This window comes from Solanum stenotomum, chromosome 8, assembly GCF_019186545.1.
Source record: "Solanum stenotomum isolate F172 chromosome 8, ASM1918654v1, whole genome shotgun sequence".
In the NCBI taxonomy this organism is placed as follows: Eukaryota; Viridiplantae; Streptophyta; class Magnoliopsida; order Solanales; family Solanaceae; genus Solanum; species Solanum stenotomum.
Window position 1 is genome coordinate 30,839,104 of NC_064289.1, and position 27,100 is coordinate 30,866,203.

Sequence of the window (27,100 nt, forward strand, 5' to 3'; positions counted from 1 at the left end):
ATGAACCAAATTAAAATTTAATTTCTTAATTAGAATTCTCAACCACCGGTCCCCGACAACTGCTTCATTTTTTATAACGCACAAATTACCCTTCAAAACCTATTAAAAAGATAAGTGGTCAAAGTCAGTAAAAAACCAACAAAGAGTCAGGTCGAATCCCACATGAAAGGGTATATCGTGGAGAATTCTTTATCGAGAGATTTGGATTTTAGATCAACTCATTTGGAGTGGTAATAAAAATTAGGTGGATGATACCACCAACTTAATGTAAATCTTTGTTTTCAATTATCAAATTAAACTAAACATTCGAACGAAATCAAGAGTTATCAAGCAATCTAGGGGTGTGGGGATTGGATATCAATGTCATATAGGACTAAATGTGTTGCTCTATAGTGATTTTCATACATGAATAGGCCAATTCATCTTCAATGACGCTAATCATATTTCGATCTCAAAGCATCTACACCTATAATCTCTTTTCGGTCTAATCTAATATCAATTCTCAATAACCCAATACCTTACTCTATTCCCTCTTTCAAAAATAGGGCAAATAGATCTGACCCATAACCTCTCTTTCGAGCAAGTCAAGGACATCAAACCAAAATTACTAGTATTGAACTAATTACCTACTCCAATAATCTCTTTCCAGCATCAATCAGAAATCAGAAGTAGAAACCAAGTTTGTAACCTCAACTCTTAAGTTAACCCCATGGTAATTAGAACAAAATCATTCATGAACATAGCACAATACTCACTATATTAAATTTAACACCCAACCCCATTCGAGCACCTCTAGATCTTGGGGTTTTAGCCACCCAGGAACCAAATGAAGAATCACACGTAGACAGACCTGAGCATTCTCCTGCTCTACGGATCCCTCTGGAGCTAGAGTTGGGGCTGCTTGACGCTCTCTGCCATTATATGAGTCTCTTCCTTTTTGCATATGGCATCGCCACTCCCTTTGGCAGCATCCACTAATTTGGAACTTAATTTGAAAGCCATATTTCGACCCGGACGTTTTCAGGGTGCCTCGGCTTCGCCAGCAAAGCTGCCTTATTAAGCTTTGGACTCCTCAAAAAGTAAAGAAAGTATACCTTTCATGAAAGCAGCCATGGTTAACTTGAAATCAAGCAATTAAGAGTAAACCAACTTTAAATTTCATTTCAAATTAATTAATTCAGGATTCAAATTGTAAAACTCCAAGAAGCCTATAAAAAGTGTTCAAAAAAGTAAAGTGTTCTCTCTCAAAACTTTCTCATCAACTATGTTGTTCAACTCTTTGTTCCAACTCTTTCAAACTCTATCATTGGGGCTATTTATATTTTTCCAAAATTTGGCCCAAAAATCCACTTTCTAACTCACTTGATGTAACACGTCGGAATCAAAAAGAGGGTAAATTTCAGTTTTTCACAGACCTGGTGCCAACACGAACGACACCACCCACAACCCGTATGTGGGACGACAGTCCGTTAGGGGTTGCATAGTTGACAAGTTAGAATTTTCTGAAAATGTCAACCTTTAGTAAAATTACTGGTCTCTGATCTCAACCGCGACCAACCAGGACGGTCCGTGGTCTGACCAACGGACCATGGGTTGGGGGTGAGTGAGGTCGACTGAAGGTCTTTTGAATCTTTTCCTAATTATTCTAGCCTAATACTATGTCATTTTACCCTTCACCTAAAGCCCTATATAAGTATTTCTACCCCCCCCCCCCCAAATTTTCCCAATTGAAATCATTTTCTTGAATTTCTAAAAGAAGAACAAGTCTTCCTCTTAAAAATATTTCTTTCTCTAGAAAGATTGAAGATGAAGGAGTCAACCTAGGCTTTCAAGTCAAGTCTCCAATTCCTCCATTGAAGATAGACTTTTGGCATTAAGTTATGACAGTCTTCATCAATGGAGCCTTTCCCTCCATGGAGTTCCTAAATTCTCCAATTTACAAAGTTAGAAATCCCCAATTGAGTTAGAGTTTTTCTTCTATGTCATAAGTTCCTTTCAATGTTGATTTATTTGTTTATTCTATGATCTATTATGGCTGAATTGAGAAGATTCCATATTTTTAAGATGAATCCCCATGAACTCATGCCTAATTCATATTTTCTCGATTATGATGATTGAAAGTGGGTTTTGAACTATCAGATATAAATTATGGAAATATGCATGTTCTTATGAAATTGATGAAATAATGTGTACATTCCATTGAGAATAAAGCAAAGATATTGTTGTTGTTAATTGTTGTGAAAGGATTTCTCACATAACTACCTCATTCATGTATGTGAAAGTTTTTCTTACGTAGAGGATTCTAAGGTGGAAAGGTCTTCTCACCTAAAATGAATCAAATTTAAGGAGCTATTCTAAGAATGAGGCAAGCGGTGATTACCCATGCCCTCTAATCGAAAGACAAGAGGCGATTACCCAAGTCCTTTAAAGAAAATATGAATAAGACTAATGAATATTTTGTGGGAGTTATGCTTACGACCGAGTGGACAAGTGGTGATTACACATGTCCCATAAACTATGTGCCACCATAGTTTGTCTAGATAGACATTACCTAGTGGAATTACGTAAGTTGGAAGTTCATGGTTCTTACCTTGGCAAGTGAAAACACCTCATTTTCGTGTAGGGTAGACACCGAATTCCATGTTAATAGCTCACATGGTCTTACATATCGGTTAAAGGTAATTCTCCTACATTAATGAACCAAGGTTACTTCAAGAAGTATCTCACATGTGATTAAAGATGATGTTTACTTGCATTGGCCATGTTTTGTGACTTATGTTGTCCAACTCTTTTATATCAGGTTTTAGCTTGGTCATTGAATATTACGAAAAATGCCCCTTTATCATGATTTTTACACTTCATGCATCGCTATCATACTTGGTACATATTTGTACTAATGTATACTCTTACCTACATTTCTTATCAAAATATAGGCTTCGACGCTCCATACTCGCACTTCTGTGGCTAGGATATCTAGTAGAAGATTGAATATTCGTAAGTCCTCATGTTTTGAGGACCCGGCCTTAATTTATTATGTCTTTACACTTCAGTTTTAGACTTGATGTATAGGTTGCGTCTCGATTACTTCTTATGTACTAGATGTCTTTGAGACATCGTTAGATTCCGCTTCGTTATATAAAACTCTCTATTTTGAAATGATCTTTTAAATATCTTGATTTCTATTATATTGTCTATGTATGCTAAGTATCTTGTATGGGGCCTCTTGGGGTCTTATACGCCATGTTACACCTAGGGTCTACCTTGGGTCGTGACAATCTTGGTAATCAAAGCACAAGACTTAGAAAGTTCCTAGGAAAGTCTCATAAGACACATCAAGTAGAGTCTTGTTCATGTGTGTAAAGTGTGCCACATTTATGAATGAGAGGCTATAAGATGTTTAGGAAATTCCACTTCTTTCATTACTCTAAAAGTCGTGCGATAGAGTTTAACTCTATAATGTCTCTCTTCTAATCCTTATCTGATGCTCTACAAGATATGGCCACTCGAAGGGCATATGTTAGAAGAATGCGAGAGCGAATGTGAATCAAGAGGCTTCTCCTCAAGATCCTCATGTTCCGGTCCACCCTTTGGCCGAGTAAGTGACTAATGCAGAGTTTAGGGCTGTTTTTCAAATGTTGGCTCAAGCCATGACAGCTCAAGTCAATAGGGAGGTTGCGGTCCCCTTGAACCCAAATGTGGGTACAATGGAAACTAGAGTGAGGGATTTCACTAGAATAAATCCTTCGGAGTTTCATGGTTCTAAGGTGGAGTAAGACCCACAAGAGTTCATTGATGAGGTATACAAGGTGTTGATGATCGTGAGAGTGACGCTAGTGGAAAAGGAGGAATTGGTCGCGTACCAACTTAAGGGTGTTGTTCAAATGTGGTTCAACAAATGGAAGGGAGGGTAGTTGATGCGGGTCCTCTCGATTGTGAAAAATTTAAGATTATTTTCTTTGATAGGTTCTTTCCCCTTAAGATGAGGGAGGCAAAGGTGTTTGAATTCATCAATCTTTATCAAGGAAATATGAGTGTGAAGGAATATGGTTTGAAGTTCACATAGTTGCCTCGATATGCTCCTACTATGGTTGTCGATCCTAGGGCGAGAATGAGTAAGTTTGTTTCGAGTGTATCTGAAATAGTGGTTAAAGAATGTCATACCACTATGCTTATCAATGATATGGACATTTCTCGTCTCATGGTTCATGCTCAAAAATAGGAGAAACTTAAGGAAAGGTCTATGGAGGCAAAGCGGGCTAAGACCGGTGATAGTAACTTCTCACACTCAAGGTCTGATGGACATGGTCGTTCTAAGTTCCGACAAAGGTTTTCCGGCCAAGGTTCCTCCAATGCTCCTCCTAAGTTAAACAAAGATAGGATGTCTAACCCTAAGTATCAATAAGTGAATGATGATAGGTCTTCATTGCTTACTTGTGTTAAGTATGAAAAGAAGCTTGAGGGTAGATGTCTAGCGGGTTTCAATGCTTGTTTTGGTTGTCGTAAGATGGAGTACAAGATAAGGGATTGTCCCTAAGTTGCTAAAAATAGGGAAGATAATCGTCAATGTGTAACACTGAATCCTTCATTTGGTCCTAGTAGGAGTTAAAAGCAAAGCATATTCTATGCACTTCAAACTCGTCATGACTAAGAGGGTTAGCCCGATGTGGTTACCGGTATATTGAAAATCTTCCAACTTGATGTTTATGCTTTACTTGACCCCGGTGCTACCTTGTCTTTTGTGACTCCATATGTGGCTATGAGGTTTGATATTCTTCTGGATGTGTTGTTAAATCTTGTTTCTGTCTCTACTCATGTTGGTGATTCTGTTGAAGCTAAGAGGACCTATAAAAAGTGTCTCGTCTCCTTGTCCCACAAAGTCACTTATGTTGATCTTGTAGAGCTTGATATGCTAGATTTTGATGTTATCCTTGGTATGGATTGGCTGCATTCATGTTATGCTTCTATTTATTGTAGAACCCATATAGTCAAGTTTTAGTTTCGAAATGAACCCATCTTAAAGTGGAAAGGGGGAAATTATATGCCTAAGGATCAGCTTGTCTCTTGTCTTAAACCTAGAAATATGATTTCTAAGGGTTGCATATAACATCTAGTTAGGGTGAGGGATATAGATTCTGAGACCCCTACTCTTGAGTTAGCCCCATTGTAAATGAGTTTTTGGAAGTATTTCCAGATGATTTACTTGGTATTTCTATCAAAAGGGAAATAGACTTTGGTATTGAACTTCTCCTAGATATGCAATCTATCTCTATTCCTCCTTATCGGATGTCTCTGATAGAACTTAAGAAATTAAAGGAACAATTGAAAGATTTGTTGGATAATGTCTTCATCCGACCGAGTATCTCTCTATGGGATGCTCCAATTTTGTTTGTTAGAAATAAATATGGTTAGCTTCGGATGTGTATTGACTACCGGCAATTGAATAAGGTTACCGTTAAGAAAAAATATCATTTCCCAAGGATAGATTATTTATTTGACCAACTTCAAGGGGCAAGTTACTTCTCTCAGATTGACCTCATGTCAAGTTATCACCAATTGAGGGTGAAGGCAAATGACATTCTGAAGAAAGATTTTCGAACTCGGTATGATCATTATAAGTTTTTGGTAATGTCGTTTGGTTTGACTAATGCTCTGGCCGAATTTATGGATTTGATGAATAGGGTGTCTAGACAATACCTTGATATGTTTGTGATTGTGTTCATTGATAATATATGGATCTAATCAAGGAGTGAAGACGACCACACCAATCATTTTAGAATTGTGTTGCAAGTCCTCAAGGACCAACAACTCTTTGCAAAGTTTAGTAAATGTGAGTTTTGGTTAAGGTCTGTGGATTTTCTTGGTCATATTATTTTTAATAAGGGTATTAAGGTAGATCCTAAGAAGACGGATATGGTCAAGAGTTGGCCTAGACCTCTATTCCCTTCGGATATTAGAAGTTTCTTGGGTTTGGCCGATTACTATAGAAGGTTTGTTGAAGGATTTTCTTCGATCGCTTCTCCATTGATGGCGTTGACTTAAATAAAGGGTAGTTTCATATGGTCTGAAGCGTGTGAGAAGAGTTTTCAAGAATTGAAAGATAGAGTTACTTCCGCTCTGGTGTTGAATTTACCGAAAGGAACCGATGGATTTGCTTTTTTATTGTGATGCCTCAATAATTGGGTTAGGGTGTGTCCTTATGCAAAATGAGAAAGTTGTTGCCTATTCTTCAAGGTAACTTAAAATTCATGAGAAGAATTATCCTACGCATGATCTTGAATTAGCGACGATCGTGTTTGCTCTTAAGATTTGGAGGTATTATTTGTATGGTGTTCATGTGGATGTTTTTACCAGCCACAAGAGTTTGCAATATGTGTTTGAAAAAAGATCAAAATCTTCGCCAAAAGAGGTGGCTTGAGTTACTAAAGGATTATGACATGAGTGTTCTCTATCACCCCGGCAAGGCAAATATGGTGGCAGATACTCTAAGTCAATTATCAATGGGTAGTGTTACTCATATTGAAGAAGATAAAAAGGAGTTGGTTCGAGATAGTCATAGACTGGCCTGATTGGGTGTTCGATTAGTTGACTCTATCAAGGGTGGTGTTATTGTTCACAATGGTTCGGAATCATCTTTTGTGGCAGATGTGAACGCCAAGCAAGGTCTTGATCTGACTTTGGCTGAATTGAATGGAGTCGTGCTCAAAAAGTACGTAGAGGCTTTCTTCCAAGGGGAGATGGTGTACTTAGATATCAAGGTCGATTGTGTGTTCCTAATGTTGATGTGAGAGAACAAATCTTATCAGAAACACATAGCTTTCGATACTCCATTCACCCGGGAGCCACCAAGATGTACCGTGACTTGCGAGAGATCTATAGGTAGAATGGGATAAAGAAGGATATTACAGAATTTGTGGCTAAGTGTCATTAATTGTCAACAAGTGAAAGTTGAGCATCAAAATCTGGGAAGCTTATCTCAAGATATTAGCATTCCTACTTGGAAGTGGGAATATTTGAACATGTACTTCATGGTTGGTTTACCACGCACCGACAGCAACATGATTCGATTTGGGTTTTGTAGATTGAATGGCGAAATCAGTTCATTTCATTCCCGAAAAGGTTTCTTTTTCATTGGAGGACTATACTAAGTTGTATTTGAGGGAAATGGTGAGGTTGCATGGAGTGCCCTTGTCCATTATCTCCCATCGTGGTACCCAATTTACTTCTTAGTTTTTGGAAATCTTTCCAAAAGAGTCTTAGTACTCATGTTAAGCGTAGTACGGCCTTTCATCCACAAACCAATTTGCAAGCGGAGCGTACTATCCAAACTTTGGAAGATATGTTAAGAGCATGTGTAATCGACTTCAAGGGTAATTGAGATGATCACTTGCCTTTGATTGAGTTTGCATATAACAGTAGCCATCACTCAAGTTTTGGCATGGCTCTGTTTGAGGCTCTATATGGTAGGAGGTGTAGATCTCCTATAGGTTGGTTTGAAGTGGGTGAAGTTGCTTTGATAGGTCCTGAATCGGTACATGAGGCTATGGAGAAAGTTTGGTTTATTAGAGAAAGGTTGAAAATGGCTCAAAGTCGTCAAAAGTCATATGGCGATGTTAGAAGAAGAGATCTAGAGTGATGTTCATGATTGGGTCTACTTGAAAATTTCATCCATAAAGGTTGTAATGAGATTTGGGAAGAAACGGAAGCTTAGTCCCCGTTATGTGGGCTCATATCAGATTTTAAGGTGAATTGGCAAGGTTGCTTATGAACTTGAATTGCCTAATGACTTGGCATCAGTGCATCCAGTTTTCTATGTCTCTTTGTTGAAGAAATGTGTTGTAGATCCGACACTTATAGTTCCCTTAGAAGGTTTGGGAGTTAAGGAGTAGTTTCAATTGAGATTTTAGACCAGCAAGTCAAGAAGTTGGGAAACAAAGAAGTTGCTTCCGTAAAAGTTCTTAGGAGATTTTAGTTAGTTGAGGGTGCTACTGGGGAGACCGAGGCCGATATGATGTCTCGTTATCCTCATCTCTTTCCTTCCGTACCTACTCTAGTTTGAGGTATTTAGCTCTTCATGGTCTACTCTCTTAGTGTTATGCGTCGTAGATATTCCCATGATTTCCTCATAATGCATGATTCATGAAAAGCTTAAATTTTGAGAAAAACGAGTTTACTTGATTGATATCTACATGTCTATGTGCATTTATGTAATTGCATTCATGATTGGGTTGTTAGATTAAGTTCCTACCTTCTTTATGATGTCTTGAATCCCATCCGAGGAAGAATGCTCCCAAGGGGGAGATATTGTAACACCTCAGATTCAAAAAGATGGAAAATTTTAGTTTTTCACAAACCTGTTGCCAGCACAGACTACACCAACCATGGCATGTAGGCGGGACGACGGTCCATTGGTGGTGGGGTGGTTGACAAGTTAGAATTCTCCCAAAATGTCAACCTCCAGTACCTTTTCAAAGGTTCGCCAGGACGATCTGTCATATAATGCACGAGTCATAGATAGGTCTCGTAGGTGAGTCCCAAACTTAGAGAGATTTTGAGGCCAAGAGTTGAGGCCTACGTCTGTGGTCCACGTCCGTCGATGGACCCATAGGTCGTAGGTATGGTCCATCGTTGGGGGTCTACAATTAGTGGTCTTTGATCTCAACCACGACCAACCAGGATGGTCTGTGGTCTGACCAACGAACCGTGGGTTGGGGCGTGCATGAGTGAGGTCGGCAGTTATTTTCTTTAAGGATTTTTGGGTTTTTTCCTAATTATTCTAGACTAATACTATGTCGTTTTACCCTTTGCCTAAATCCTTATATAAGTGTTTTTACCCTAAATTTTCTCAATTGAAATCATTCTCTCAAATTCCTAAAATCCTAAAAGAAGAACAAGTCTTCTCCTCCAAAATATTTCTCTCTCTAGAAAGCTTGAAGATGAAAGAGTCAACCTAGGGTTTCAAGTCAAGTATCCAATTCCTCCATTGAAGACAAGCGTTTGGCATTGAGGTATGACAGTCTTCATCCATGGATCCCTTTCCTCCATGGAGTTCCTAAATTCTCCAAGTTACAAAGTTAGAAATCCCCAATTAAGTTAGGGTTTTTCTTCTATGTCATGGTTCCTTTCAATGTTGATTTATTTGATTATTTTATGATCTATTATGCATGAATATTTGAAAAGATTCCATGTTTTAAAATGAATCCCCATGAACCCATGTCTAACCCATGTTTTATAGATTATGATAATTGAAAGTGGATTTTGAACTATGAAAGATGAATTATGAAAATATGCATGTTCTTATGGAATTGATGAAATATGATGTACATTGCGTTGAGAGTAAAGGATATATGTTGTTGTTGTTGCTAATTGTTGTGAAAGGATTTCTCACATAACTACCTCATGCATGGATGTGAAAGGTTTTTCTCACATAAATAATTCTAAGGTTGAAAGGTCTTATCACCTAAAATCAATCAAAATTAAGGAGCTACTCTAAGAATGAGGCAAGCGGCGATTACCCATGCCCTCTAATAAAAAGACAAGAGGCGATTACCCATGTCATATGATATAAGAACAAGAGGTGATTATCCAAGTCCTTAAAGAAAAGATGAATAAGACTAATGAATATTCCGTGGGAGTTATGCTTAGCACCGAGTGGACAAGTGGTGATTACTCATGACCCATAAACTATGTGCCACCATAGGTTGTCTAGATATACATTAGCTAGTGGATCTACATAAGCTAGAAGTTCATGGTTCTTACATTAGCAAGTGAGAGCACCTTTTTTTTGGTTTAGGGTAGACACTGGATTCCATGTTAATAGCTCACATGGTCTTACATGTCGGTCAAAGGTAATTCTCCTACATTAATGAACCAAGGTTACTTCAAGAAGTATCTCACATGTGATTTAAGATGATGTCTACTTGCATTGGACATGTTTTGTGACTTATGTTTTCCAACACTTTTATATCATGTTTTAGCTTGGTCATTGCATATTACGAAAATGCCCCTTTTTCATAATTTTTACACTTCATGAATCACTATCATACTTGGTACATATTTGTACTAATGCATACTCTTTCCTACATTTCTTATCAAAATGTAGAGTCCGACGCTCCAGACTTGCACTTCCGTGGCTAGGATCTATAGTACAAGATTGAAGATTGGTGAGTCCTTGTGTTTCGAGGACCGGGCCTACTTCATTATTTCTTTAGACTTGAGTTTTAGACTTGTTGTACGGGTTACGTCCCAATTACTTCTTATGTACTAGATTGCTTTGAGACATTGTTAGATTCCGCTTCGTTATATGAAATTCTCTTTTTTGAAATGATCTTTTAAATCTCTTGATTTCTATTATCTTGTCTATGTATGCTAAGTGGCTTGTATGGGGTCTCTCGGGGTCTTATACGTCATGTTACACCTAGGGTCTATCTTGGGTTGTGACACTCGGCGACACTAGTCAAGCTCGCCTAAGTTCCTCAGCTCACCTTTGTGATGCTCTAGGCTTCAGGTGTTTGAACCTCAGTTGGCGAACTCGATTGAGTCAGCCTTTCACGTTCGACGCATCACCGAATACCACCTTAGTTCACCATTCGAGCATTAAATTTTTTTCTTTGCACATTGTCACTTTGGGCGATGTGCTTCATATCCACTTTTCTCATTCGGCGTATCGCCTTTTTTACATGAGGTCACCGACCTTCTTTGGTAAATGAAAGTGCTATGCACTGTCGGATTGGGCAAAGTCTAACTCTGTCGGCGATCCCCCTTCATGCTAGGCGATCAACAATGTTCATTTTTCACTTATTTTGCATTTTTGGCTATTCTTTTAAGATTTAGTCCATTCCTTATCCAATTGCCTTCATAGTTGCAAATCATCAATATTTGATTAGAAATGACAAAGTTAGGCATTGAGGACACCAATTATTGAGCTAAATGAACCTTAAATGAGTGCAAATATACCACTCATCAATATCTCTATTATTGTTATTGTTATTGTTATTGTTATTGTTATTGTTATTGTTGTAGTATTCTTACGCATAGTAAGAAAGAGAAAGAGTAAAGCAACCCTAACATAAAAGATATTATTCTCCAATTATCTATTTAATGTTTTGTTTCCACATATCAATTAAATTGAAGTTTAATTTAGAGAGATATTATTAGAACATACCTGATTTATGGGTTTCTTACATTTTGTGTTCTTAAGCAAGGTTGGACCCACCCTATGTCAAGGGTGTCATCTAACACTGCTTCGTTGAAATTTTTTAATATTATATACATAAAAATCTGGGAAAAAAACAAAACATTACTACAAATAATACAAATGATACCCCTTCTACGGATGTGCAACCTTGGCTTGTTGGTTTGGCATGTGGCTGGAGTGCAATAATTCTCCCAATTGCCCAAGTTCGAGCCTATTGTAATAATTTAACCACTTGTTCGAAACAAAACTTGAAAAATAATAAGTTATAAACTTAAAACTAAGTCATCGAGGAGAATTGTTAGAAGCTTTGAACAATTGGTATTAATATAGTATTGTTATATCAATTATTCGTTTATTTATTTATAATTCAATATCAACATTGCTTTTAAAAAAAAAGATAGTGTACACCACTGTTCTTAAGGAGTTAACAACTTAATATATACTCTCTCTTTTTTAACTTAACATATACTCTTTTATTTGTGTTCACACTTATTTACTTCTTTAAATTTAAATAATTTATATTCTAATTTTTTTTGTCTAATTATTGTCATCATATTAAATTTAAAAGAAAAATTGATTGATAATTATATATAAAAAAAAATACAACAACATCATAGAACTTTTCTTTGGGAGCTTTTTATATCCAAAATTATTTTAATGGAATATGTTTCATTGTATTTATCTGGTTGATTCTAATAATTATCATATCAATATTTGCATTATATTTCTGAGGGTTTTTGTATGACATGATTTCATTTTCTTAATTGATCTATCTAGCAAAATATGATAAACATTTTTCTCTCAATTTAATGAAGTTGAATCTATTTAACGTTATTTTTTTTAATTTACACAATTCATTTCTCCTGTAAACAATTTTATAATGCAATACACATGTACAATACATGTATGTTGAAACTAATATAATTAAGGGATAATTAATAATATTTGTATCTCATTTTTTCAGTCTGCATAATAGTTGTATTTTTATTTTTATGTTGGTTATTGATAAATAATGAAATAGCTCCTATGTGATCTGCCTAGTGGCCTTTACTTGAAATATCGTCTTCCCCCCAAAAAAATATCTTGATAGCAATTTAATATCGAAAAAAGTTTAAAATGTCATTAAATTATGTGAAATTATATAAAAATGTAGAAAATGGCCAAATGGTCCTCCAATTTATTACCGAATTTCCAACTACACACTTATATTTTACGGGGGGCTATCTTATGGTGAAATACACACACTTGACATGTGTATTTCACCATTTAATAAATATATAAAAAAAAATTAAATCTCCTCTTTCTTCCTCCTTTCTTTTCCAATCATTTCTTCAACCCTAACTATAATAAACATCGTTTTTAACCTCAATAAATTTCTATTCTCTAACAATTTATAAAAACAAAAATTCAAGTCGCTTTTTCATCCACTCCAAATCTCTAGAGCATAGAAGATAGTTGTCCTAATCAAATCTTTCATTCAACCAATTCAACAATATTTTCATGTTTTTTTACATTTTGTTCGATTTTCTTCATTACACAATTTCATATACACATTGAATGGGTCATGAATATTCGAGATCAGATTCAACCTCCAAAGATTTCGTCGACGGCTCAAACCATTGCGGATGAGAAGACCAATTTGTAACACAAATTTGAGAAACCTCTCTCTCTCACTTTTCCATTCTTTCTCCCTCTAAAATTTTCATGATTAATTTATAATTTGAATTTTTGATTTTGATTCTTCATGGGTTTTAGGAGAATATGTAGTATCTTCTTTTTAAAATGTAGAAGAAATTGTTCTGTTTCAATTACTTCTAATAAGTTTGAAAATATTTTTTAAAAATACAATTACTTTGACTTTGACTTTGTTACTCTTGAGTCCATGACTTTAAAAAATAATCAACTAATACGTATGTTATTTTTAAAAAATAAATTTAATTTTTTAGATATGTTCTAAATAAGTTTATTGAAATTATTTATTCATAAAATGGATTAGTTGTTGATAATTTTTAGGGAAAACGGTTTGAAAAATACTTCAACTTTGGTCGAATTTGTTGTTACGATACCAAACTTTATGGAGGACCTTTTACCCCCTACACTATTTAATTGTATATTTTAAAGGTATATATGTGCCCACGTGGACACGTTACTATTTATAATATTGCAATATTTATGATGTCCACGTGGGCACATATATACCTTTAAAATACACTATTAAATAGTGCAAGGGGGTAAAAGGTCCTTTCCAAAGTTTGGTATTGTTACAGCAATTTCGGTCAAAGTTCGGATATATTTTAGACCTTTTTCCCTAATTTTTATACCAAACATCTATGATAAAGCTTCAACAATGATAATGGTGAAAAAGGTATAGTTGTATAGATAAAATAACAAGAAAGAAAGAGAAAGAAAAAAGAAAAAGAGAAGACAAATGGAAATTAAAAAACTATATATATAGGCCACTCACCCTCTCAAAGAGAGTGAAATACACTCTCTATACCAACTCAGCACTTGAGGGATTATTTATTCCATTTTAAAGTAGTTCAAGGGGGTAATAAAATTTCGGTGGACTATAGGTGTATAGTCGGAAATCCGATAATAAGCTAGGGGGTCATGTGTAAATAGTTTGGTTCGAAAATTCTTCTATCGTTAATATTTTTATCCAAAAATGCCCCTTTCGTTAATACTTCTAGGGATCGTTTTGTAGGAAGTATTAGGAGAAATAGTCCATGTATTATGTACGGTATTAATTAGTACTATGTTTGGTAGAATTTTTGGGCCTAAGTATAACTAATCCATGGATTAGTTATACACCATACATGGTATTATATGATGTATTACTAGCTAATACATTCCATTTGGTGGTATTAGTAATACATTTGATTTAATACCATGGGATTATCTATGTAAAGACAAAACTATCCCTAAAATCATTTTATTTATTTTCTTGATTTTATATTTTATATTTGCACTAGTAAATTTATTTAAATAAATTAGTTTACAAATTTTATTATTTAGAGAGAGTTGTTTGTTGATAAATAAATGCAAATACATATCAATATAGTATTTAAAATGTGAGTTGTTTAACATTTACTAATTGAAAAGGCGAATATATCACCACATGATGTTTGTGATCTGAATTGAATATATTATTTGTTGATTTATACATGGTTTCTAATTATTTGTATTTTGAACAATTTATAAATTGCATACATATTAAAACTACAACTTGCAATTTTTAATGTATAAATGTAGATGATTTATTCGATTTTACTATTTTTAACCGTCTTTTCAGTTTTTAAAGTAGATGGTCTGTCTATTCTAAATTGAAAATTAACATTTTTTTAAGTGATTAATTTATTAAAATAACAATTATTTACCCTCAAATAATTCAAGTGACAAAAGAGCAAACATGACAACAAAATTGTTCTTCTCCTAGCTAGTTAGAAGGCCATAAAAAAATAATATTGTCCGGCAATTATCTACCTTGTCCCGATTACATAAAATAGAAAATCTCATAATAATTCAAGGGTATAATTGGAAAGAAGCTTTTTGTAGAGTTTTAATCCAACACAAGATGAGTTGGGAAGCAATGAACCAAACACTTGATAAAAAATATATCCTGCATTACTAATCTCAGCACTACTAATCCCTGCATTACTAATCCATGCGTTATTAATCCATGTGTTATTTATTTTTCTACCAAACGACCCCTTAGTCCATAAATGCTATGTCATTAACATTTTGGTCCAGAAATATGCTTATTTTTAATTTGAATAAAAAAATGTATTTTTCATAATAAACATATTGTTTCTTTTCTTTTAAACACATTATTTTCCTAGTAAAATATTATTTTTAAAGAGCCTTTTTCTTATTTATTTTTTAAAAAAAATCTCTTTACCGAAAGCAATCTTTTTTGTTCTTAATCTCCTTTTACCAATAAAAATATAATTATCCTATTTACTTTTAAGCTGATATTGTAGATTATATATATATATATATATATATAATATTAGTAGTCTCGTCATTAACTTTCATCTAGATATTATTTTTTAAGAAATTCCAATAGAATAGAAATATTTCTTCCTCTTAATCTTTTTTAAATTGAAATAGGATAAACATATGCTAATATATTCTTTGATTTTAAAGTTAATATGTAAAAGGGTTAACAAAAACTCTATCAATGATATTATAAAAGATATTTTGTAATATAAAGCAATGTACTAATTTTTTGTGTTTTATGTCATTATTATTAGTGTATCTTAACTTTAAAATCAATGATTGTATTAGCAAACTTTAGAATTCGAAAATTAAAATTTCGAATTCAAACTTTGGAATTCTAAAATTCCTAATAGGACTGCTTCTTTCTAAACTTATACAATGCAAAATTAGGACAAATAATTGGATCTAGGGGTATATATGGACCGGATTGGTTCAAGTTTTTTACATACCAAATCAAATCAGTTATGTCGGATTTTTAAATTTGTAAATCAAACCAAATTAATAATATTTTTATTTTTTAATGTCGAATTTTTTCGGGTTCTTGGGTTTTTTGGAGTTTTTCCGGTAGAGTATTCGTACAAAACATATGATTATTTTTTGTTTCAAATATTTATTTAGTCTTATCAAAATATAATTATCTAAGGTGTTTCTTAAGAAAATAACACACAATATGATGTGAATGATGACACTAAAATATTCAACAAAAACAATAATGAAATCACATAAAATAAATAAGTCATAATGAAAATGACCATAATTTTAAAGTACTAAATCATGCCAAAATAAGTCTAATGAGAATTAATTATATGACTAAACATTAAAAAGAACTAAAATTAGGTTATATAGTTTAATTATCTAAATAAATATATAACTAAAGAACAAATATTCAACATTATTGTTACTCTAAGTATTTGAGTTGATTTTTTTTGTTGCCAATGATATTGATTTGGTTTTGATTTGAACTTTGTTAGAGCTCATATTTATGGAATATAACCTTTATTGGACTATTCAAAATTTTAAGTTAAAATTGAAGTAATATGTTATAAGATGAAAATATAAGAAATATTTATAAATTATATCAAAGTAAATACTTTTATGTATAAAATAATTTTAAAATTTTTTATATATATATAAGATAATGAATCAACCATAAATATAGAAGGAATGAATATTCAAATACTGAAAGAAGACGACTATGAAGTAGATATATCAATAGCAAGGGCAAAAGAATTACACCAATTTAATAAAACAACATTTTTTAAATGTAAAGGTTGTATATATATATATAATGTCAGATTGATTTAGTCTCGGGTTGACTTTTTAAAGCTAAAACCAAACCAACCCAATATAATTGGATTTTTTTTCTTCAATACCAAACTAAGTTAAACCAAATCACTAGTCAAAATTTTTTTCTCGATTTGCAGTTTCCGATTTGATTTTGTTCATCCTTGATCAAATAATTTATTTTTAAAAATAAAGAATAAAAAAATATAACTAACAAGAAATGTGATAGTGGTCTCAAGAAAGTTGATAGGTTTCTTTCAATATTCTTTCACATAAGTGCTCATCATGCTAATAGAAAGTGTGAGAAAATCCGAATCAAATATTTTTTGGGCAAATGGGAAGACGACAAACTGAGTCTATGGTTGACGACTTTCTTCACTTCTTTTTGTTGTCAAATCATTTCAATTATGGTATAATTACTTCATAGAATTAGCAAAGGAAAAAATAATAGTAGTAAAAATTAACTCCAAGAATGCACGAAGTGAACACTAATGATTATAGTGCAGTAAACAACTCCTCACTATAATAATCTCACAACAAGTGGGAAAAAAATTACTCATTAAGCAAATATATATTAGTTAATTAGTCATTATAGCTATAGCTTTAGTTAATTACTACACAAGACCAATATTCAGTGATAATTATGTGGGCAAAATTTTCGAGTTTGTATGATTCGCACGATTGTATATTCGTAATTTGTATAATATAATTTGTATAATTGTTTAAAGTTCAGATGTTTGAGTTTGTATAAATTAGTTATTTCGAGTTTATACAAAAATAGCTCAATTATACAAACGTATCGGCGAATTATATATAGAAACTCCCCCGTGAATTATGTATACCCGTGAATTATACAAACGAAGCAGCTTAAACTGTAGTTACCGCCCATAAATATGCAAACTATAGCTATAGAGCATAATTAAGTTTATTACCGTGACTAGTTACGAAAATTCCTAAAAAAATAGAACTCTTCAAAGCTATTGGTATTTTGAATTAAGTCAACAATATACTACTAATACCCATCGCAGAGGGGTTATTTGGTAGGAAATAAGTTATCCCGGGATTAATAATTTCGAAATAAGTTACATATATATAGAATAATTTATCTCATCATTAAGATATAAACGGTGGATAAATAATCCAAAGATTAGAATACCACCAATCAAATGCATGATAAAATTATCTTGCATTTTATCCGAGATTATTATACATTATACCTCATATTAAACGACTTCTTAAAGACTTAAATCGTATTTAAGCAAACCTGGAATACAATTGACTTAAGAATCAAAGAAAATTTGCAGATTATGAGGATGCATCTTGTTCTTAACTTTATAGTGGCTAAAGGTTATTAAAGAACATATACAGTAAACCTAACTTAAATTTAGATTAATTCATTGGGTAAGAATTGATCATATATAAAAAAATTATTAATTCCTTCGGCTAATGTAAAACTTTCTAACACCGCGCAAACATAAGGAAAGGTTGGCTGATGGGGCAAGAATTGCTTTAGGCCCCCATAATATTTTATTTTATATACTATGTATTTGTCCATAATATAGTACTGATTGATGAGATTTGTAACGGCAGAGTTAATGATAAGCTAGAGGTTTGAAGACTAAATTTAGAGTTTAAAGAGTTTAAGTTGAGCAAGATCAAGATTGAATACTTAGGGCTCGTTTGGTTGGGGAACAATTTATTCTAGAATTAATTATCTTAGGGTTAGTTATTCTAGAATTGTTACTCCACCGTACAAGAGATAGTTGGATCGTAAGACTTTCTTTCACATCCCACTCCCTTCCATGAGATAGTCAACTTTAGCATCTTTGAAGAATCATATTGAGAAAAAGAAAGAAGCCGATCATTGAATTGATTAACCTGAGATGAGAAATCTATCATGTCCGAGTTCTATGATTCGGGTTCAGCACAACAAGCAGTTTTTGTGACGGAAAAAGCGGCATCGTTGACTCCAGAAAAGTAAACGAAGGGCCGTCGGCAAGCAGCACCGACATAGACAGCGGTAGTACGATTCTATCCGTTCAAGTCTTGGTCTACCGGTGGGTCATCCTCAATGTGGGATAACAATATACAATAATCGCAGGATAAATAATCCCAGAATAAATTATCCCGCAATTTATCCCAACCAAATAAGAAATAAACTCTTCTTAAAACTAATCTCAAACTTAGTAATCCCTTATTCCTCATACAAAACGAGCCCTTAGAGTGTAAGTTTAGTGATTCTACACATGAGGTCGGCGTTGAAGTGATTCTTTCTAGTGTATGTTGTGTGTTCTTCTCATTTCACATCATTCTCTTGTTGCCATTGCTTCATTTCTATATTCACTTCTTCAAACTGCTTGGGAATGCTTTATTTTAAATCTAGAGATTATTGAAAATAATTTTCTATCTCTACAAGGTAGATGCATGGTCCACATACGCTCGACCTTCCTTTGACTTCACTTGTGAAAACTTGGAATAATCAAGATATGTACTAGATGATCCATACAACAACATCAAAAAAGAAATCAAACAAATAAATATATATATATTATTACAGAGGTGTATCCAAGATTTTGAGATGATGGTGCACTGTTATAAAAAAGTTGATCTATGAAATAAATTTGATCGGTTCGACATTTAGGTTTTTACTACTGAAAACGGTTAAAATTTTAGGTCGGTCTAATATATATATCAATTACCACTTAGAGAAGTGTTATCTAATTTTAGAAAGAAAAAACAAGATAAATATAAATTTCAAATTTTTAACCTCGCGGAGAGAGGTGCACCCAGTCATAATCGCATTGTGTGATACTTCAAGTGTGGGTTCACACATCTATATTTCAATATATTTTTTAAAATATAACACCATTATATATGATCTCGGGAAGGGACCATGGGTTCACGTGAACCCGGTGACCCCCTTATATATATATATATATATATATAAAATCTTTCTATTAAATAAATCTAAAGACCTTTTATTAAGATTCATGTTTAGCCACCAATTTCATTGAGCTGCCCTAGCAGAAGGTTGGATCATTAATAAATTAAGAATATGAATTGGTCCGACTCTAATATGACGTTAAAGAAGAAGAAGCATATTATGCCTGAAATTATAAAAATTATATATGAAACAACAACCTATTCAAAAACATTGTAAGAAAGAGAGAGGAGAATAATGTAGCTAGGTTGAGTAAACAGGAACATACGGTTGTTTAGTCTTGACATAGATTTTGGATGTATTGCTGCACTACAAATAGGGGAGTAGAAAGTGACTTTAGAGTCCTATTTGGCCCATTATTTAATAAGTGGACTCAGCATCTCTGTGTCAATGTCATGATGCACCAAGTATTGGTAACAAAGAATTATAAGTGTAAGTTGAGAAAGATGTGAAATACAAAAGAATCTATACTCAGTTACCACCTACACTTGCGTCTTTTTTTTTTTATCCGGTATTCAGAGTTCGCATTAGAGCCAGTGGCGGAGCCACCTTGTACTAAGGGGTTGAACCCCTTCGGTGAAAAATTACATTATTTATACATGGTTAAAATAATTTTATATATATATAGTAGATATCTAATCCCCTTGTCTACCTCGTGTGTCTATTTCTATAGATTTTGAAACCCTTATTGAAAATTCTGGTTTCGCCACTGATTAGAGCCCCAATTAAATACAAATTGCGCACTGCAGGGTTCATTCGGGGTGACGCTTCCAACAAAATTTTCTTCATATTCAGAATTCGAACCCGAAATGTGTAGTTAAAGATGAAACAATCTGATCAGTGTATCACAATCCAATGTTTGGTTACACTTGCCTTTTTTCACTCAAATGGTCCCCTACTGGGTACTGGTATAACCCTCACAAGTCCCCCCACCAGCAACAGCAACCACCACCAGTGTCAAGCACCATCAACAAACATCTTACCCCACCATCTCCTACCTCTTCCCTTTCCTTTCCAAAAACCTCATAAATAACTCAATGTGATGGATACACTTAGCTTGGATGTTTCTATTAACACCTTCTGCCAATCTATTTCTCTATTTTCTTTCTTATACTAGTGGAGTGTGAGGAGTATTAAGTATTATATATATTACTACTCCGTACTTCTATTGTCAGCGCTTTTTTTAAAAAAAAATTATTTTATGTTTTCTTGATTACATTCCGTACTCTGTGTTCACGTTTACTACAACCACAGCTGAGTACTTCTTCTCTTTCTTTTTGGTATTTGCAATGCCAACGCCAGTTAATACTGCTAGGCAATGCTTGACGCATGAAGCTTCCATGACTCTCGACGATGCTGTAGCCATGGCAGGTCGTCGTGGCCATGCTCAAACTACATCTCTTCATTACATATCTTCCTTACTCTCTGTTCCTTCTTCATGTTTACGTGAGGCATGTTCTCGTACAAGGAACAATGCATACTCTGTTCGTGTCCAATTCAAAGCTCTAGACCTCTGTTTAGGGGTTTCGATGGATCGGTTGCCTTCGTCGCCCAGCAGCAGCAAGGTAGACTATCCACCTGTTTCGAATTCTCTTATGGCAGCCATAAAGAGGTCGCAAGCGAATCAGAGACGACAGCCGGAGAATTTCAATTTTTATCAACAACAGCTTCAGAATCAGTCAGCTTCTTCTTCTTCAGTTCCAGTAGTCAAGGTTGAGCTACGGAATCTCATAATTTCTGTCCTTGATGACCCTGTTGTAAGCAGAGTATTTGGGGAAGCTGGTTTCAGGAGTTGTGATATTAAGCTTGCAATTCTTAGACCTGTTCATCAACTCTTCAGATACTCAAGATTCAAAGGACCACCCTTGTTTTTGTGTAATTTAACCAATCAAACCGATCGAAGTTTTAGCTTCCCCTTCTTGGGATTCTCTGGGGGAGAAGATGATTGCAGAAGAATTGGGGAGGTTTTCGTCAATAACAGAGGAAAAAATCCACTTATTGTTGGTACTTGTGCACAGGGTGCTATGAACAATTTCCTTGAAATGATACAGAGTAACAGAGGAGGAGGAGGAGGAATCCTTCCTGTTGAGGTATATGGATTGAGTGTGATTTGTATAGAGACAGAGATCATAAGGTTTGTTAGAGGAGAATATGATGAGGAATTAATGAAGTCGAAGTTTGAGGAGATTGGAAGTATGTTGATGAATAATAGTTTAGGGTCTGGTGTTGTTGTCAATTACGGAGATTTAAAACTGCTATCAAGCAATGATGGTTATATTGATTCTTGCAGATATATTGTTAGCAAATTGACAAGTTTGCTACAGATTAATCATGGAAAACTCTGGTTGATTGGGTGGGTAGAAAAGTATGAGATATATTTGAAAGTTTTGAATAGATTTCCTTACATAGAAAAAGATTGGGAGTTGCAGCTTTTGACAATCATTTCTTCTGGAAATTCAAAGGAAGAAACATTTCCTAGATCCAGGTATACTGTTTTCTTCAATTATTTTTATTAAGCTTTTTAGTAAGTAATTATTGCACCATAGAAGTGGGACTCAGTATGATGTACTTTAGATATGCAGCATATCTTAGCTTTTTGATTCTTCTTTTCGTTTTTTAATGGTGTAGTTTGTTTGCTTTTTCTTGTCTGATACTGGTGAAGGACTTGTTAGAATAGACATAAGTAACAGAGTCGTTTGGGATAAGAATAAATAATCATGGGATAAAATTTTGATTGTCAAGATTGGGATAACTTATCCCATCATTATACCATAGTGCGAATAGATTGATATGCTAGTTAAATGATAAAGAGTTTATAGTTTTTGTTAAGGAACTTATATTAATTTTAATTTGTTTGGTAATATTTGAGGATTTTCTTGGTGAAGCTGAAATTTTTTCTAACATTAGAGGATTTGTGTGTATTAATGTAAACGAAAATTGCATAGAAATACACCTAAACTTGCTTCGAATTTGTTGTTACACACTTATACTTTGCGGAGTGCTATTATCTCTTAGATTTTTTTAAAAACGAAATGAATACAACACTGGGTCAGCATAATCAATTTTTTGATATCGATGGTATACACACGCTGCTACATGAAAATATCATAATTTTTCTATCTATTTTCTTATTAATGTTCCTTTTTTTTTCTTATGCTATTTCATTTTCTTTCTTTGTTCATTGTCATTATCGTTTTCTATAACTTTTTCCTGAGTCACTTTCCGATGATGTCCTCCTTTATAGCAGCTCGGTTGATCTTTTTTTTTTTAAAAAAAATATTTTGTGACATTTTCTTTTAATATCCTTCTATTATAACCCACTATTATTTTGTAATTTTTATCCAAATTAGGAATGATAAAATTAACTCAAATTTATATGTACGCCCACCAAGTTTTAATAAATTTGAGATAGAGTAACCAACATGACTTTGTAAAGATAATGTAACGGAGTTTGAGTGGAAGTCTATTTGTATTTATTTACTGATTGTTAGGAATCAATTTAGAAGAAGTCGTACCGTGACAACTTTGAAGTCCTATTCTCCAAGAAACTCATGTAGAGTTTTACTCCCAATGTGAGATTTCTCAGCTCGAATTTAAATTTAATCGGGTTTCAATATGAATATGGGACACCGGATGGAAAACAAAATATAATAATTTTGAAAGAGTAATTTTGATGATAAATTGCTTTGGGATAATCCAAATTGACCCATTATAAATTACTAGCTCAAATAGATTCATCATGACGTGGGATTTTCGATCCATGTAAATATTTAATTTTAGCTTCTAAGGTTCAACTTTATATTAAATTTTTTGCATATGAATAATTGATTTTCATTATCATAGACGGCTATTAATCTAGATTACTATAATTATTATTATTGGTGAAATATTACTATGACCTTTTTCTAGGTATTTTTGGATAATCAAAATCTTGAGTTTAAATTTTGGATATAGAAAAAATCATAGTAGGGAGTTGAATCGGTGTTACAATGTTAAAGCTATTGGGTTGGTCCGGACCCACCCATGTGATTGACATGTTTCATTTGAATGTGTTAATTACATAACAGGTTGATGGAATCTTTTGTGCCATTGGGAGGATTCTTTTCTACGGCAACTGGTGATATTAAAAGCCCGTTAAGCAGTTCATACCACACTGCATCCCGGTGCCACTTATGCAATGAGAAATGCAAACAAGAAGTAAATGCTCTCTCAAAATGTGGATTAATAAGCACTGCTTCAGTTGCAGATCACTATCAATCAAGTCTGCCTTCTTGGTTGCAAATGACTCAACTCAACACTAATGGAGGACTCGACCCTATCAAGGTCTGTCTTTCTCACAATTCTACTCCATGACCTCTCTTTGTTTTTCTTATATCTATGCCCTCCAACTTTGGATTTGAATAAACAGACACTTAAACTTGTATAAAGTTGAATAAGTAGACTTACACATCCTACTTGTACATACTTAAAGTTGAAGGGCCTATATGTCAGCTGAAGTCAAGTTAAATGAAATATACATGGAACTCCCAACACGAGTATAATAAATGTATTCTAATCATGTAATAACTTCTTTATATGGCTTCAGTGCAGGCCAAAGATGATAAAATGGTATTGGGTGCTAAAATTGCTGGTTTGCAGAGAAAATGGGACAATCTATGCCAGCGTTTACACTACAATCAACCATTACCCAAGACAAGCAACTTTCACATGACTTCTGAATTCCCATCAGTTGTAGGCTTTCAAGTTGTTGAAGACCGAAAACAAAGTCTCAATAACGAAAACATTGAAACTAGGAGGAAGAAAATGACTTGCACAATTTCTTCATCAAATGAAAGCAGCATTTTTCTCTCCAAAACGCAGTCACAAGGTGATGATGACCATGGCTTTAACTCTTCAACCTCTCTAACTTCAGTCACAACAGATTTAGGTTTGTGCATGGCCTCTACTTCTCCAAGCAAAGAACAAGAGCACCTCACAAACCACAGTAGCATTAATCAACCACATGACATAACATGCAGTGTTGAGGTGCCTCGTTTCATTAACCGCTCTCCTCTTCAGCAGCAATTGGATTCAAAAGATTTTAAGATGCTATATGCAGCTCTTATAGAAAAGGTTAATTGGCAAGAGGAGGCTGTAAATGCCATTAGCCAAACAATAGCACGGTGCAGATGTAGAAATGAAAGAAACAATTGTCCAAGTCGAGGAGACATCTGGCTCAACTTTCTTGGACCTGATAAGCTCGGTAAGAAGAAAATTGCAATTGCATTGGGTGAGATTCTATATGGAAGCACAAACAACTTAATCTGTGTAGACCTAAGTCTACAGGATGAAGTCGGGTTGTTTGATCTTCAAGTATTGAATCAATACGACGTGAGATTCAGAGGGAAGCATGTTGTTGACTATGTTGCTGATAAACTGAGGAACTGCCCTTTATCTGTTGTTTTCCTTGAAAATGTGGATAAAGCTGATATACTGATGCAGAAAAGCTTGTCCCAAGCTGTTAAGACTGGTAGATTTTTGGACTCTCATGGTAGAGAAGTTAGCATAGGTAATGCAATCTTTGTGACGACGTCATCAAGATTAGATGAAGAAAGAACTCTTCCTTCTACCAAAGAAACAGCTGAGTATTCGGAAGAAGATATATTGGCAGCTAAAGGTAACCAAATCCAGATACTAATTGGTTTTGATCTTACAGATGATGTCAAAAGTCCAAACTCAACTGCATTGATAACAACTAGAAAAAGATCTTCTAGCCAAATCTTTGTGAATAATAGAAAGCTTATAACTACTGGTCCAATCGAAAGTGTAGATCAGCAATTTGGAAGCTCGGAGATGGCCAAACGAGCCCACAAGACATCAAACACATGCTTAGATTTGAATCTTCCAGCTGAAGAGATTGAAAATTATGAGAACTTTACTGGAGATTCTGGCTGTGACTTTTCCAATGAAAACACCACAGCATGGTTGAAACAATTGTTTACACAATTTGATGAGACTGCGATTTTTAGGCCATTGGATTTAGACTCTCTTGCTGAGAAGCTATTGAAGGAGATGAGACAATGCTTCCACAAAATTGTCGGTCCAGAATGTTTGCTAGAGATTGACTCAAAAGTAGTGGAACAAATTCTGGCAGCAGCATGTTTAAGTGACAGCAAGAAAATAGAAGATTGGATTCAACATGTTCTTGGAAGGGGATTTGTAGAAGCTCAAGAAAGATATAGCTTAAGTGCTCGATCTGTCGTGAAACTTGTGACCTGCGAGAGCTATCTTCAACAAGTTCATATACCAGGAGTTCTCCTTCCTGGCAGAATCATCGTCAATTAGCTAAAATCTAAGTTTCTCTATTTATAATATGTAATATACAGTGTATTCACATTTTAGCACACCTAGTTAATTATGCTTGTGTTACCGGATTTATCCCATGTTTTATTGGGCTTGTGCAGGTCACGTTTGTTATAGTTTAAGCCATAAATTGTAAGATTTCACCTTAGCTAATTCAGGTATGAACTATTTATGTGTTATGAGTTGATCATTCTTTCCTATTATTACCATTGGGTTTTTTGCTCTTTCTAAAAATCCACGCTAGCTGATGCTCTTATTGCAATACCCCGTACTCTCGGGTTAAGATTAAACTCTTTTAATGCAGCTAATTAGGCTTGAGCCTCATAGAATTTGGTTGTGCCTATTAACTATCTTTATGTATTATCTGTTGTTACTAGTTGTCATAGGTTGAATTAATCTCCTGATAGTTGGAGCATATTTAGGAATAAGTAGTTGTTAGCTTCAGTTAGTTGTAGCTAATGTGCAGATAGTAGCCTGCACTTTAGGTCCAGTTAGTGGCATAGTTTGTATTTAAAGACTTGCTGCCACATTTAATAGAACTGGTTTTACGGCACATGTGTATCGTATATATAGTATATGATGTTGTAAAATAGAATTAATATTACTAAATTAAAGCTTTTTAGTAAACAATTATAATTGAACAAAAATAGGACAAATGTTTTTAGATTATTAATACATATTGTCACAGAGTTACTTGTATTTTGAGATCAAAATGACCAGATATCATTAAAACATTTCAAAATACATTCAAAGTTTAAATATGAAAGAAAGTGACATTTCTTTAATAATATTATTTCTTACTTCACTCAATTTTGTAAACAAATCTAACCAACAAAATAGAAAAAAAATATTCATTCAAAAAATGTCACCAATAATCTTTCTTCTTGAGGTTATGAACATAAATGATGTAAACCATTTAAGTAGAAATTTTGTCTTAAATATTCATAATTCAAATTTAGTATGTGCATGACACTAATAAGAATTACCATAAGTATTTCAATATTTTATCTTTATATGTAACATATCATTTATAAAATATTATTACTCAATTAATAATTGAGTAAGCCTATCATAGAGAGGTAATTTTTACCAAAAAAAGTGTACTTGGTTGTTATCATGAATGATTGTTATATATATTTCAGTAGAATAATTTAATTTTAATATATGAATAACATCACCTATGGTGAAAAATATTTCGTTTCACTAAGTTTCTACCTTATCTTTGTGGAATTGTAGTCTTCTCCTTTTTCTGCCGCATATATATAATACAGTTGTTTCCTAATGAAAGTATCTAGTATCTTATAGATGTTGTATCATGATATAAAATATTTAAATTTTTC

At 33.8% G+C, this 27,100-nt stretch overlaps 2 protein-coding genes across 2 annotated transcripts in view; both read left to right on the forward strand.

Moving 5' to 3' along the window:
- LOC125872914 (actin-related protein 5) overlaps positions 1–27,100 on the forward strand; it is a 1,108,764-nt gene that overhangs the window by 69,933 nt on the left and 1,011,731 nt on the right. The window lies entirely within an intron of this gene.
- LOC125872911 (protein SMAX1-LIKE 6-like) lies at positions 20,348–25,963 on the forward strand. Its single transcript, XM_049553705.1, has 3 exons — positions 20,348–21,903; positions 23,486–23,741; positions 24,009–25,963. Exons 1-3 carry the CDS (start codon positions 20,708–20,710, stop codon positions 25,740–25,742), a joined length of 3,186 nt encoding a protein of 1,061 aa, XP_049409662.1. The 5' UTR covers positions 20,348–20,707; the 3' UTR covers positions 25,743–25,963.